This window comes from Glycine soja, chromosome 12 (assembly GCF_004193775.1).
Source record: "Glycine soja cultivar W05 chromosome 12, ASM419377v2, whole genome shotgun sequence".
NCBI lineage: Eukaryota > Viridiplantae > Streptophyta > Magnoliopsida > Fabales > Fabaceae > Glycine > Glycine soja.
The window spans coordinates 1,204,723-1,219,841 of record NC_041013.1 but is presented as its reverse complement, the minus strand read 5'-3'; the positions used below and the strand labels follow the sequence as shown (position 1 = coordinate 1,219,841).

The following is a 15,119-nucleotide window of genomic DNA, read 5'->3' as shown; positions in this document are numbered from 1 at the left end:
ATGCCACGTAAGTTGTTTCGAATTTGTTCCCTCTTGGCAACCAGCTGTAGCAGACATCTTCTTAGGAACTACACGTCAATTCATGAACCCATGCTTGAAAGATAACTAAAATAAATATGTTGATTATGAATAAGACCACGAGAGTTTATAACGGTATGCTTATATTTATTTTCAAATAAAAAATATTTTTTGAGAAAAAAATTGTGTACAGAAAGATAGAGCGTATAGTCATAAACCCTTATTTTATTTGCATAATTTGTTGGATTAAATACTAATTTTTTTAGATGTTTTACTAGAACCTGTAGCATACAAAAATTGACCCACCGTAAAATAAAAGTGAAAATGGAAAAAATATGTGAATAGCACATGACATGAGTAGTTGAATCGAGTACCCTAGCGTCCCCGATTACATTCTTCTACTTCCAGCCACCCTCCACCGTTCTTCCCTCTCGTCTTATCTCACCTTCAACGAGTTTCAATCATTAGGTTTAGCTTACTTTATCATCTGTTATTAGTGCTTTTGAAGAAATTTGCTTTTTACCTGTTTCCATGTGCTACTCGTGCCAACCACATTCTCTATCTCCCTCTGCTTTGCCTTACCTCTCATATGATTCATTATAATGTTATGAATCTTTTTATCTCAATTGGATTCCTTGATTTTCATTTTAATACTTGAGAACTGACTCTCTTGTATCTGTATTGATAGATATTTTGAGTATTTGTGCTTTGTAATAACTATTCTTTCTTCATTACACAGCTCTAGCATATCCTGGATTTGAGCTTTACCAATGGCTGATGACTCTGCTAAAGGAATTGAAAATGCTTCTTTGAACTCAACACAACTAGAGAACCCTCAGATTGAGCCCATAAGACTGCCCTCAGTAGAGGAAATCCGTGGTCAAGACATTTGGAACAATTGTGCAGTGCGCAGTGTTGTCAGTGGAGTCATGGGTATGCCATTCAATCCTCACTTCTTTTTTTTTTTTTTTTCCTGTTTTCCTGATAGATTTTAGCACATATTTCACCTCTGCTTAATGATGCAGAGGTCATATGAGCCAAGCTTTACTTAGTAGTTAGTATTGTTTGACAGTGTAGAGCCTGTGAATGTTCTTTCCACAAGTACCTTTTAGTTAATTAGTATGATGGACAGCTATAAGATGGGATTTTTAAGATCATGCATAATTTGACTCACCCTCCTTACTGCTGAAACTTTATCATGCTTGTGAGACGAGTACATTAATATTCCCACTAGTTTTTTTTAGGGACTGTTTCATTCATTCCATTTAGAGCCTTTTTAAGCTCATGTACTTTACCTTCAACAGATTCAAACCGAGGGGGTACCTCCATATCAAATATGTCATTGAATGAACTTGAGCTTTTTTTTTCCCTAGATTTTGACAGCTGTTGCCTGTTGAGATGTATATTGTAAAAAATGTGTTTCTTGGGATTTATGTGATTTTTTTTAGGTGGTGGGCTTGGCATCTTCATGGGTTTATTTCTTGGAGCACTGGACAACCCATTGATGCAGGAGGAAATGACTGGCAGACAACAATTTATATATCAAGCAAAGCAGATGGGGCGAAGGAGTTGGAGTTCGGCTAAAGCATTTGCTGTTATGGGTTTCATATTCTCAGCTGCCGAGTGTGTTGTTGAGAAGGTCTATTGGATTTGATCATTTGAGGAATGAAAATTTATATTTACATTAAGCATGTAAGGTTCATTCTTCTTCTTACCATCTAGGTCCTTGATTTTTTTTCACAGGCTCGAGCAAAACATGACATAACAAATACCGTTGTTGCTGGATGTGCAACTGGAGGTGCAATATCAGCAAAAGGTAACTCTTTTTTCTTTCATTTTCTGTCATTTTTATCATGTTTTTCTTTCTCTTATATGTTACAAATGACATGCATACATGACCTTTCAAGGCATGTATAGAATAGACTTAGAAACCTTATATCCAGAACTGTGATACTTCAAGATTCCACTTTGCTATTGTATGTTTGGTTTCTTTGGGTTCTTAAAAAAAAGGATGCACTTTGGGAAGTGGTTCATCTTTTGCAGATGTTAAGAAATCAAAATTTTAGTTGCTTGTATTTTCATACTCGTTGGAATGTGCTTATGCTCATCTCTAAAGAGTGAAGAGTATAACGCTTTTCAAATATAGCTAGTTATTGTATTCTAGGCTAATCATATAATTTTTATAAAACTAATGCAGGATGACCATAAGTGACATGCCTATGGGATCCTTATACTTGGGTGGTAAGGACTAGGGCAATTGATAACCATTGAAACTAAATTTTGGCTATATGTTTAAGAGTGTGTTTTTTATAAAGAGGAAGATGTAAATCATATTATTAAAGTGATTTGGATGAAATGGAGGCGCTTCAGGTGTTATCTGTGGACTGTGACCATAAAGGTACCACTCAAGCTTAAAGGAGAATTTATAAGACGTGCAATGTTGTATGAAACTGAATATTAGGTGGTAAAAATCCAACAAGAGAATAAATTTAATGTAACAGAGATGAAAAATGCTATGTTGGATAGGCAGATGTATTAGACAAAACTGGATTTAGAAAATTAGAATGAATGCATCAGAAAAAAAAGTTAGGCTAACTCCTATTGTAGAAAAAATGAGAAACCAACCTTTGGTGGTTCAGGCATGTTGCAGATGACACGTAGAAGCCCCAGTAAGGAGAGTAGATCAGATGGAGGATGGCTTGACTGCAAGAGACAGACAAAAAAATTTATAGGCGTAGCCATTATGAAGAATTTAGAAGTCAATAATTTGTCTATAGAAATGATTTATGAAAAAATATTATGGCATCCTTTGATCAGATCCATGTAGTTGACTCCATCTAGTGGGGAAAGGGTTGGTTGTTGAAGAGTGTATCATTGATTTTCAAGAGCTTTATGCTCTAGTCCTGTAATCCTGTTTGGGAAAATGATAAACTTACAACAAAAGTAAGTTCATTGCTATGCTCTCTGCTTTGCATCTAGGCTCTATTTGTGAAAGGGCACACAACCTCAACATTTTATTGCCAGTATACTTTTGTTTTACAACAGAATTTAATGATTATAACCCTAGAAAAATGATTTTGTTGTATTTAGATATTTCAATTTAAATCCATTTATGAAGATAAAAGTAATTATATATAACAATGATAAAAATAAAGCATAAAATGAATATTCTGATCAGATCTTAAACATAGATGATTAGAATTGGTTCTGGTTCTTTGAAGTTCGAATCCATTGGTCAGAACTTTAAATTTGGAAAACAATTATTTCTTGCTCAACTCAACTGAAATGTTAGCTGCAAGTTAGAAGGTCGTTGTCGAAGCTGTTTAGGATGAGATTTGATGAATGGGTTCTGGTGTTCTTATGAGACATAACATGATGAAAATTGAGCCCCAAGCCCCCAACTATTAGGCGAGAGAACAAGTGAGGCACCCATTTTTAACTTTAGGTAGGACCATCTAAGGTAGCTGTAAATTAGTGACTTTAATATTTGAAGTTTGAGATGTTGCAGCATGTTTTGCTTGCTGGTTGCTGATGGCAAAGACCATGACTTGAAGGATGATGGTGAAGAGAATGGTTGTAAAGAAGAGTATTTGGTGCTTGTGGGTGTGAAGCTGGATTTTTCTCTTTTAGGAAACATCTCTGTTGGACATTAAAAACATGTTAACAGAGAGCACATTGCACCGCAGCCCATCATTGTCTTCGCTGTGCATACTCGAGGAGACATAGGCTGTCTGTGTTAATGGCTAAGAAAGATGGAAGTTGTGAGTGATGTTGATGGGTTGACCAGGTCAAGGGTGATGTAATGCATGCAAGTACTTGTGCACTCTGATACTTGCATGTGTGCATTTGGAAAAGAGAGTGCTCCCTACCTACAGCTTTTAAGCGAGTCCAAGCTGGAACTACTTATACCTTATTCTTATTTAGGATTCCTTACCAAGGTGTTAAAGCCTTGATGGAGTACCCTAACTTAAAAAGCATACCAACCCACTGAAAGAATCCTACCGGAGTGCTGTTTCCCCATAGAGGAGTGCGGTACAGGGAGCATGGTGTCCTTGGAGAGCAGAATGTGGTGTCCCTGACCAAGTGCACATGAGAGGTTTTTGTTCTTCCGGGTGCCTTAGCTACAATAACCTTGGTATATTTTACTCCAAAACACAAGGTTGTTTTTAAAATTATTCTGTTATTCCTTTTCAAAGTAGTTTTATATTTGAATGTTCTTTCGTGCTGTAGATAAAAACTGAAAATCAGATAATAAAGTTGAGTAAGCACCAGTTTTCATGAGGTTTTTGACAGTAGTACCTTGGGCGGGACATGAAAAAAAATGATACATATGAAGAAGTTGAGAGAGGTATAATAAAATGATAATGAATCGGCAACCAAGAATTGAAATTCCCAATGTTACTCCTTTTATGAATCTTACTCTGCCTTTTTTTTCCTCCACGATGTCCATTAATGTTTTCCCTGTTGTCACATGATTCTAGGTGGCCCAAAAGCAGCTTGTGCTGGTTGTGCTGGCTTTGCGGCATTCTCCGTCGTAATTGAGAAGTTTTTGGAGAGACATCAGTAAGGGAATTGATATTAGCCTAACATATTTTTTGAGTTCTTGGTGAAGTCCTTTTGCCCATTTGATACGGGACGCGATTGGGGAGCACACATATTGCGGTAGTTATATCAATAATTTTGTTGTATACGATGTCATTGACAAATGCAGTTCTAATCTGGAGAAAGCTGATGTAATGATTTGATTTAGTACTAAGTAATTGAAATATAGTTGTTTTCTTTATGTATTCGTATGTCTGAATAATTCTATGGTGTATTCATTATTCACCGCTGTCATTATCTATTTTGGTGAAAAAAACATAATTTGGCTGTTAGGTAAAAATTGAATGTGGCTATGCAAGTGATATGCAATAATTTATCGTTTATTTTTTATATTGAAAATCCTTTCAGTTCCGTTATCCATGTCTTCACTATTACTCAAGACTTCAATTTTGCTTCACAGGTTTTATTGGTTTTAATTTTGTCTTAAAAGTTGCAAAAATGTTGCATTCATTTCTTCTTAGTTCTTACAACATCCTCTGCCTTTCTCAAACCAGATTCGCCACCCTCAGCATTACTAGTCTGTGTTGCCTGATCATGATAATTAAACTACAAATTGTCAAATGTGGTTGCCAACATCATATAATTACAAAATCAGAAAGACTAATTATAACAATACATTCTTTATTATTGACCGAAGTTTATTAAAAATCACAATTTTGTAGTAACACTTCTTTATTTAATAAGACTCACTCATAATTTCCCTTATCACTGAAAAATGAGAGCAATTATATACTACATGTTCCATCCGAAAGTTAGTTAGTAGAGTGCCATCTAATGGCCTCATAACATGGCAAATGAAATACAGATAATGGAGCTAATACTATAATATAGACAAACCTTATACGATTTTTCTCGAAAAGGTAAGAAATTCCCTAAAATCTTGCTCGGTTGCAGTTGAAGAGATGTTGCCGACTTTCACCGATATCTGTTAGACAAAGAAGTAGATTAGCAATTTCAATTGTCAAAAAAAGTATTTTCTTGATGTTCACATACCACATCATTTCGTAGATCTTCCTAACTTATGTTTTCATGACAAGTATATCTCTATTATTGAAGTATGTTTTGTTTAAAAAAATGTATTTATTTTTTTAATTTAACTAATAATTATAAAAATGACATGCTCTCCTCACGTTTTCTGATTTCCAAGTTTTGTGGAGGAAATTATGAAAAGAACAAATACCATACAGGCCTCCTCTTGTTTTCAGTTTTCTATTTTCTGCTCTCAAATACGCTTCACGAACAACAACAATATATATATATATATATATATATATATATATATATATATATATATATATATGAGAGTGGCGACTATGTCCAATTTTACCGTTTATACAATCAAATGAATGAGAATTTCCACAACGAAAGACGGAAAAACATTAAATCAAGTCGCGCAAAACTCAGAAAGAAATCGAAAACCTCATTCAAAATGTTAGAAATTAAAAATAAATGACATTAATTTTTTCTGTTTTCTTTTTCCTCCTTTTGATTATCAAATCTATTTATTAAGTTACGACATATAAATTTAGGTTGACATAACGTGAGATAAGCATATCAGCAAAATATCTGATACCAACGAAAATATCAAATTGAGAAGAGAGACTTTCGCAATAACTCTGACATAATGAAATGTCTTTTAGATCTTTAATTATAATGCGAAACACCTAATGAGACTATAAATCAATAGCAGTAGCACTTAATGAACAAACTTTAATTTAGCTTAAATTACTTGAAACTAGCATGAATCTGCCAAATTACTCAGCAAACATGCATTGCATTCAGCATTACGTGTCTACATCCTAAATTTGTATTAAATTTTACTCCTCTTATTATTTTATTATTTGATGTACATGTGCATCATTATCCATTCATGACATGATGACACCACTACTTTTTCAGGAATTGAGTCTTTGCTAAGCTATCCCAAAGCTATCTTCCATGTTGATATCATCATCTTCAAGTTTCCAGTTATAACAGTTGGGTAGCGAACCCAACATCAAATACAGCATTCAACACGCAGCACCGAACGGTGTAAGCTCATAGCTGTGACCTTTGACATCAATATCCCAATTCATCAAAGAACCTCTCGGGTGAAAACACTTTTGCATTTTTCCAAATTCTTGAGTTTCTGCCGATAGCCCACACGTTTAAATTTCAAATAATTTTTTTTAACATAATACCAAACAAGCATTTACTCATACTCCATGATTGATTTTAATAAGTTCCACTTCAGTTATCCAATATAACCATTTTTAAATGGAAAAGGTTTATTTATTTAATCATTAACTTGCTGTCACTTTTAAAGTTAAAAAAATGTGAAATAAAATAAGTGATATAATATAAATTGATTATAAAAATATTACAAAAGTGTGGATGATATGATATAAATAAATAAATTGCAACAAAAAAATTATACAAAATGTGTATGAACGTGAGCATACAAAATGGTAATTTTATACCGAATAAATATAGTAAAATGACACGCAGTAAGTATATGTGGTAACTTCATATATATATATATATATATATATATATATATATATATATATATATATATATATATATATATATATATATATATATATATATATATATATATATATATATTATTTTGGAAAGATAACTTTGAGATCAAATTTGTAATTAGTAATATACAAGATAATTTTTATTTATTAACTAAATGACTCAAACGGCTTAGTGACTTTGAAACTACAAATAAGAAGACGAGAGTTTTCATCACACCTATAACATTTTTATTATTTATTATTTTCCCAACTTTTTTTCCTTTACTTTCAAAATTTTGTATATTTTATCACTCTACATTCAAAATTCTGTACATTTTATCCCTAATTACACATTAGCATGTTTTACGTCAGAAATTTTAAATATAATATTCAAAACATTTGCACATAACATAAAAAAATATTTAAATATAACATTAAAAGCAATCAAACATAACCTTTAAGTTATTCAAACATAAGGCATAATAAAACAACATCATAAATATAATTATTATTATATTTAATGTTGTAATCGTCTAATAAAATCATTAAAATCTTGGACATTATGTGACGGTATTCTCCGATACATACCAGAAAAGAATACATTAAAATTAATTTGCTTATAATTATATATTATAAAAGAAAAAAAGAGATAAATATGATATTTTACCCCATTATCATATTTGTGTAAACGCTTATATCCAGTTATGATTTTGATTCTGTAATACCAATAAAAACTACAACATAACAAGAAGTTTAAAAATTCTTAAAAAAAAAAGCTAATTAAAATATTAATACCAATAAAAGATAGCACCGCATGTAATTGCACCCACCAAGAAAGTGAGCAATTGCATGAGCAAAGGCCAACATAACGTTCAAGTAAACGAGGTTAATTGTGTGGAATTTATATGTTATTATAATACTGACAATATTAATGGGTATTATTACCGGTTCATCAAATTAAACTAATCTTAATGTATCAAACAATTAAACTAATCTTGGAATACATCCTCGTGTAGTTTGTTAATATAGTTATTCTAAAAAAACTAATATGCATTAATAAATATCTGTGAAGTTTGCTAACATAAATTCATTATTTTTTATAAAAAATATGTTAATAAATTATAATTATGATTAATCTTAAAATATAGCTGGACGTAGGTTACCAATGTACTATTTCAAATAATTTATTATTTTTTATAAACTTTAAATTTGTTTTAGTAAATTTGAAAACATTAAAATAAGTATATTTTAATGCTTAATTAAATTATTTATCGAAATACAATTTCATATATGTAGACTGCATTTCCTTGTCCTCTTATTGTTAATTTTCTTTTTCTGTTTTTGCTTAATTATCAATTTGATACTCAAATTATTTTAAATGGTTCAATTTGATTCCCAAATTTTAAAAAATTTCAATTTGAATTTCAAATTTTAAAAAATTAATCAATTTAGTCCTAAAATATTTAAAATGTTCTATTTGATACTAAGTTTTAAAAAATGATTTTTTTTGGTTCTCAAATTATTTTAAATGATTTAATTTGATCTTCAAGTTCTTAAAAATTTTGAGACTAAATTGATTTATTTTTAAGAATTTGAAAAGCACTCTTACTAAATTTTTCCATTTTAAACAAAAGTCTTATCTTTTAGGCCTGCAACTTTCTTAATCAGAAAAAAATAATTAATGGTTAAAAACAAAATCTATGGCATTATTATTGTCGTGACATGATAGGCATCTTAGAGATTCAAAATAGGCACAGATTCTCATTAGCCTGCAAGACTTCCTGGCCACATATATTTTATTTATATCTTATATGGGGTTGTTAGGTGCACTTAGTATTATTATTGATACATCCAACACTTAAGAAGAAAAGAGTAAAATACCTTTAATTAGTAAATCTTTTATAGATTAACTTGATCTGTATGCATTTAATATTAATATATCAATCAACTTAATTCGTAATATAGATCAAGTTGAACCGTATCAATCTTAAATATCAACTTGATTTGTACGATTTACGAATCATCCTCGTGGACCCTCATCATAAATACGAAGAAAACACATATTAAGTTCTGACATTTTTATAAAATGCTGGCACCCATCCTATATTATGCGGTGACAGCGAGTGACATAAATACATACGCCAAAATCAAAGTATGCACTAAGCCTGCAAGATTTTGTCTTGGTACGCACTTACTGCCCTATATGTTTTAAGCGAGTTTCATACTTCACACGCACACCAGAAACATTGTGATTTTCAAGGTAGGCTTTTCTCCAGAAGATAGAAGATGTTTGGCCAACTTGAGCATGAGCTAGAGCTGCACGTGCCGGCGAGTGAGGCATGGGATCTGTTTGGTGCCCTTGAAATAGGAAAACTTGTTGCCCAAGAGCTGCCGGAATTGTTTCAAAAGGTGGAGCTAACAGAAGGAGATGGAGGGGTTGGGACTGTCCTCAAACTAACTTTTGCTCCAGGTCTCATTTATTATTATCTGATCTGCCAGATACAAATGATATTACTGTAATTATTTTTTTTATAAGAAACAAATTTTAGTATAACTAAAAGATTATAACTTTTGCTCTAGGTCTTCATTTTTATAATAATTTATAATGTAATTAGAACTTATGACTTTATACATATTACCTAATTGGTCGGCAGGTCAACCCTAATGATTCATTATCTGAGTCTGCTACCACTATACAGAGATTTAATTTTCAGATAAGCTCTGAAAAGAAAACGAGTTTTACTAATCTTAATATGGGAATTTACAAGTAATTATTTACTTCCATCGATTGAAAAACATCCGTTAGTTTTCAACATGATCCTCCACTTTGTTAAGATATGAAAATGTTAATTAAGCTTTAATCTCACACTGATTTGTTTAAGTTGAAATTTAATTATTAGGTGTACCTGGGCCAGCTGGTTACAAAGAGAAGTTCACTAAGATTGATAATGAGAAGCGCATAAAAGAAACAGAGGTAGTTGAAGGAGGGTACTTGGAGTTAGGATTCACTCTATTTAGAGTTCGTTTGGAAGTGATAGAGAAAGGTGAAGAGTCCAGCATAATCAAATCTACAATCGAGTATGAAGTCAAGGAAGAGAACGCGGCCAATGCCTCACTTGTTACTATCCAGCCAGTGGCAACCATTGCTGAACTTGCCAAGAATTATCTCAACAAAAACAAGGCTGCAAAAGAAGCAAATTAAGTAGTAATCATTTGCCTATATAGTTCATGAATAAAGATACCAACTTAATTACATGCTTTGTTTCATCAATTCATATCACAATGTTTTCTTTCTCAGATGATTTGCATTTATCTTGAGAAACATCTATGCTATGAAATGAGAATTGGGTGGTAGTAATACCATATACATTTTGTTGATCAGTACATTCATCAATTTAATTATCAGAACATGCAACCTAGCTAGCTGGTTGGATCATATTGAATGAATTATAATTTGATTGTTACTCGAGATAAAGCAGCACTTTGATCGAGCTTCAAAGTAGGCGTTCATTGAAACTATGAATGCAACTTATTACTTTAGCAAGGTCCAAAAGAATCAAAAAAAAGAAATGAAGAAGCGTCTCATGGGAGAGTTGACTTATGAGTCAATAGTGTCACGCAAATCACAATTGATATTTGGCTTTTGCTTTTATGAGTCAATAGTCTCAGTGCCTTGGGTTTCTTCTCACTGAGTTTGCCATATGTATACTATCATGGGCCACCGTGTTTATTTATTGGGCTATTCTCTTCTTAATTCTATCGACATCAAGAAGCTAGCATGTTTGTTAGTTTCCTTTTGCTTTCTTTGTGTGATCAATTAGTGTTGGATATTACTAATCAATTAGATCACCTTTCTCAGCGCATTATGTTTCACATAATTAAAACAAAAACATAATTAAAACAAAAAATAAGTGGTCCATCCTCGTTATCATCATTAAGATTGATATATTGTATATAGGGGATGATTTAAGGAATGATTGGGAAGAAGAGATTGAATTTTTTGTTTTATTTATTTATTTTGTATCATCATAGGTTGATTTTCAAAGAAGAAAAGCGGTAGAAAAGAAGGATAATAGTTCACTTTTTCCAATTTAGCCCTCACATGGAAAGAAACCAACCTTCTTAGCATAGAACATTGTAACTAGAGTTGTTGATTAATTGATCAATCTCATGTAACTACAATTAGTAGAGTTAGTTGAGAGTCAGTTAAGAGTTAGTTATTCTTTTTTATTCTTCAATTAAGTCCTTGAATTTTTATTTATTTTTTAATTGAATCATTGTGTTGTTACAAAAGATAAGTTAACCATGAGACCTAATTAGTTTTTGGATTCATTATTGTCAGCTCTACAGGTTTTGAACATTGTATTTTTAACCATGTTTTTCAACCAATATATTATCACCTCTATAGGTCCATTCATTGTAAGTATTCTATCAGGCTTCATCCTACAACCACCTTGTTGCAATCTTACATAACTAATTCAAACAATAAGTTTTTTTGTAACGATAGTTAAACAAAAGTAATTCAATTAAAAAATAAATATAAATTTAGGGATTCAATTAATGGGAAAAAAAATTGTCAAAACAACTTAGGAATTTACGGCAAACTTAACGTAAATACTATTCAAGAGTCTAACTTGAAATTGCCTCTCGATTTGACTTACTCTAGGAAAGTCATTTCCTTAAACAAATTGTTTCTTTTACCGACTCTTACAATAATCAATGGTTATGATACTCAACTGTTGGGACAAGATTTTCTTGTGCTAATAAGTTGAACAACTAAACAGCGACCAATCCCTTCTACTAATCCAGTTAACAGATTAAAGTATTTACTTTTCCTAAAACCAAAAAATATAATGTATTTTTAATTCAACGAAATTAGTCTATATGTGGCAAACGCGTACAAAGGGAGCAAGTATACACGAAGTCTCAAGGAAATCAAGTTCAACAAGTAACAGATATTGTTATTGTTGTTGTCAAGTTTTTTCTATTTAGACGAAATCTTTTAGAAAAACGGATTCGCATTGGCTAATTAGTTATTTGAACGAGATAAAATATTATTAAACATGCAAATTAAACCAAAAAACTAGATGGCTTGTAAAAGTGGATAATGATGAGGTAACGCTCGGAGAAAATCCCCGGCAAGGTCTACCATCCTTTTAACCCCCCAAATTGACTATTGCATCCATGATGTCACTTCTCTAATGGTGAGATATCATAAAAACACTGTGTAATGTATCTAGAAGTCGAAAGAATAAGAGAAGCAATATTCTTCGGAATTAGAGGAAAGTGCTCTAACATATTATCTCGTTATTTGCCTGCACTATAAAGACAAATATTGGAATAGCTACACATTTTAGGCAAGATTTGTTCGGTTTTATTTTTGAGTTTATTTCTTCTTATCTTCTAAAAGGATATAACATATATAATTTTATAAAAGCAAATTATGCGATACCCCACAGTCCCACACGATGTATCCAACCATTTCCTTTTTCGGGACTAAGATTTACTAAGCATTTTTACTTAAAGATGCTAACTAATTTCTCTTTAAGTTGTTGAATTGTTAATAATATTGGCAATTCACAGAAGGCAGGGACATGAGCAGTGATATATGTACATCTGGATGCTCCTTATATAAAAACTATGATCCAACTAAATATCATGTGCATGCATGAGATATTGTACATGATTGATTAATTAGTTGCTTCCTCTCATTATTTATCATTAATTGTTTCCCCACAGGGAGTATCATATGCATCTGGTTCAATGCTCTAAAACCGGATGCAATTATTAAAACCCTTTGTTTGGTAAAAGGGAGATGAACCGTTGCAATGGAAGCACTCAAGATTAGTTGGAGATTTCGTTGTATACAATTTCAATATAAAAAAATACAATGGTGCCAAAATTTCTGTTGCATTAGGATTTTGATGATTCGGACATTTTTTTCTTTCTTTTTTTTTTTGTTGTTGAAAAGATTGATGAAATTCAGACTTATACATGATGTTGAGAAACATTTTGGTAATACAGATGTAAAGACGACGAGTTAGACGGTTTAGACCAATGGGTAGAGTATGAGATCGGGAATTTGGTCGAATATTAAACAGCAAATTAAGTATCAATGGTATTGTAGTCTATATTATAATTCTTCTACCTTTAAGAATTGTTGTGATCGAATTTCTAAGTAGTTGCAATTGGGGACGCTATACTGCATTCTTAAGTTATTGTTTTATTCTCGCACTCACCTAATCTTAGAAAGGTTGAGGGGTTCGTCAACTAATTTAAAACTAAACGATATTTTAGACAAAGGAAAATAGCATTATTTTACCATTATTTCTTTGAATTTACATAATATAGGCATAACCCTTTTTTAATTAGGAGTTGACCGTGACTGCTTGTCATGATTGTTTGCTATGAAATTGGTGGTGGAATGAACATACGTACGCAATATATATTCACTTGCACGTACCTTATAAGATTGAATAAGAAGCAGCCGCATCTAGCATTTGCTAGCTTATCTTTGGCTAAATTTCATCGATTCAAAAGCAGGCAGGCACTTTTAATCTTCATTTTGCAATCTTATTCACAATGTCTCTATATACGTACGTGGAAATTATTAGGTAAGGAGGGATGATTATGCGTCCCGTTATATACAAAGAAGTTAATCTTAATCATATAATTGTAGAAAGATAATTAAGATTATTTTAATTAATTTTAATCTTATCATTTATTTAAATTATATGTGGTGAGAACACTTGGTTAATAGTATAAGAAATGAAAATTATAAATTTAAATCATACAATTATACTTGAATCATTAATAAAGAAAAGTACAATTATACTTGAATAATCAAGATTACAAGTTAGTTAATTAAAAATACCAACAATCCTAAGGTTTATATTTTTTTTCTAATGTAGGTTAGATATTTTTAAAACATACTTAAATAAATGTAGGTTAGATTTTTTTTTCTAATGTAGATTAGTTGGATATTTCGTTAGATATTTTTAATTAATATACATAAGTCTATAGTAATCAATTATTAAAACATCTTATCATTTATTTTAAATATATGATCATTTAAAAAAAATTAACCATGATATAGATTTGAATATTATCTAATGATATAGATTTACCATGATTTTGGATTGATTGATAATATAAAAAAAATTACATTATCAATGCATAGTAATTAATCTCTTTCTTTTAAAGTCTAATAAATTATATTTAGTGTTTTTATACTATTAACAAATAGAAAAATTATGATTTTAAGATAATTATTGTAAATATCAACAAAATCTATTAATATACATGATAATTTTATGGTGGAATGATAGTATAAAATATAAAGAAAAATCTTTACACCATGGTGCATATATAAAAGATTATACTAAAAACAAATTTATAACAAAAATTAATAACACACTTAATTATTGTCATGTAAAAATTAGTGAGAATTATAATTATTTTGAATTACCTAATAATTAATTTTTCATTGAACATGACTTCACTATACGTACTATACATGTATTCGATGAGTACTTACACTATTTAAAAATGTCTCATATATACTAATGGTATCGTAGGTATAACCTTTTATCTTATGGAAATTAAGATTATTAATACAAATATTATGACTATATAATATTAATAGTATAATTCATTATGTAGTATTAAATAGTTTCATCACTATAAATTATTAATATATACCTTTATATAGTTAATATATCATATTATTAATGTAGGTTCACAATATCAATATATAATACTGATTTAATTTCTTTTAAATAAATAAAAAACAATGTAAACAATCCTAAGGTTTATATTTTTTTCCGTTTATATATAATAATATACGTGATACTTTGCAGTGATACGAAATTATGAATTCATTTATATATAAAAAAAAAATATGAATTCGTTAGGGCTTTGTTGAGGGTCCCTCGGAGGGGACTATTCAGTTTTGCGTACATTGGTTTAATTTGATTTGCATACAAGATGAACAGG

General features: G+C 30.7%; 2 protein-coding genes across 3 annotated transcripts; both read left to right on the top strand.

The window, feature by feature from the left end:
• Positions 1 to 299: 299 nt before the first annotated feature.
• On the top strand, positions 300 to 4,917 carry LOC114378435 (mitochondrial import inner membrane translocase subunit TIM22-4-like). Of its 2 annotated transcripts, none has more exons than XM_028337025.1 (5): positions 300 to 486; positions 758 to 951; positions 1,467 to 1,657; positions 1,762 to 1,834; positions 4,500 to 4,917. In XM_028337025.1, the coding sequence occupies exons 2-5, from the start codon at positions 789 to 791 to the stop codon at positions 4,583 to 4,585; spliced, it is 513 nt and encodes a 170-aa protein (XP_028192826.1). In that variant the 5' UTR covers positions 300 to 486; positions 758 to 788; the 3' UTR covers positions 4,586 to 4,917. The 2 variants fall into 2 exon arrangements, with proteins under 2 accessions (XP_028192826.1, XP_028192827.1); XM_028337026.1 differs by lacking the exon at positions 4,500 to 4,917 and adding an exon at positions 2,216 to 3,103.
• A 4,307-nt stretch (positions 4,918 to 9,224) lies between these two features.
• Positions 9,225 to 10,508, top strand: LOC114378565 (S-norcoclaurine synthase 2-like). Its single transcript, XM_028337192.1, has 2 exons — positions 9,225 to 9,594; positions 10,025 to 10,508. The coding sequence occupies exons 1-2, from the start codon at positions 9,411 to 9,413 to the stop codon at positions 10,324 to 10,326; spliced, it is 486 nt and encodes a 161-aa protein (XP_028192993.1). The 5' UTR covers positions 9,225 to 9,410; the 3' UTR covers positions 10,327 to 10,508.
• The last annotated feature ends 4,611 nt before the right edge of the window (positions 10,509 to 15,119 follow it).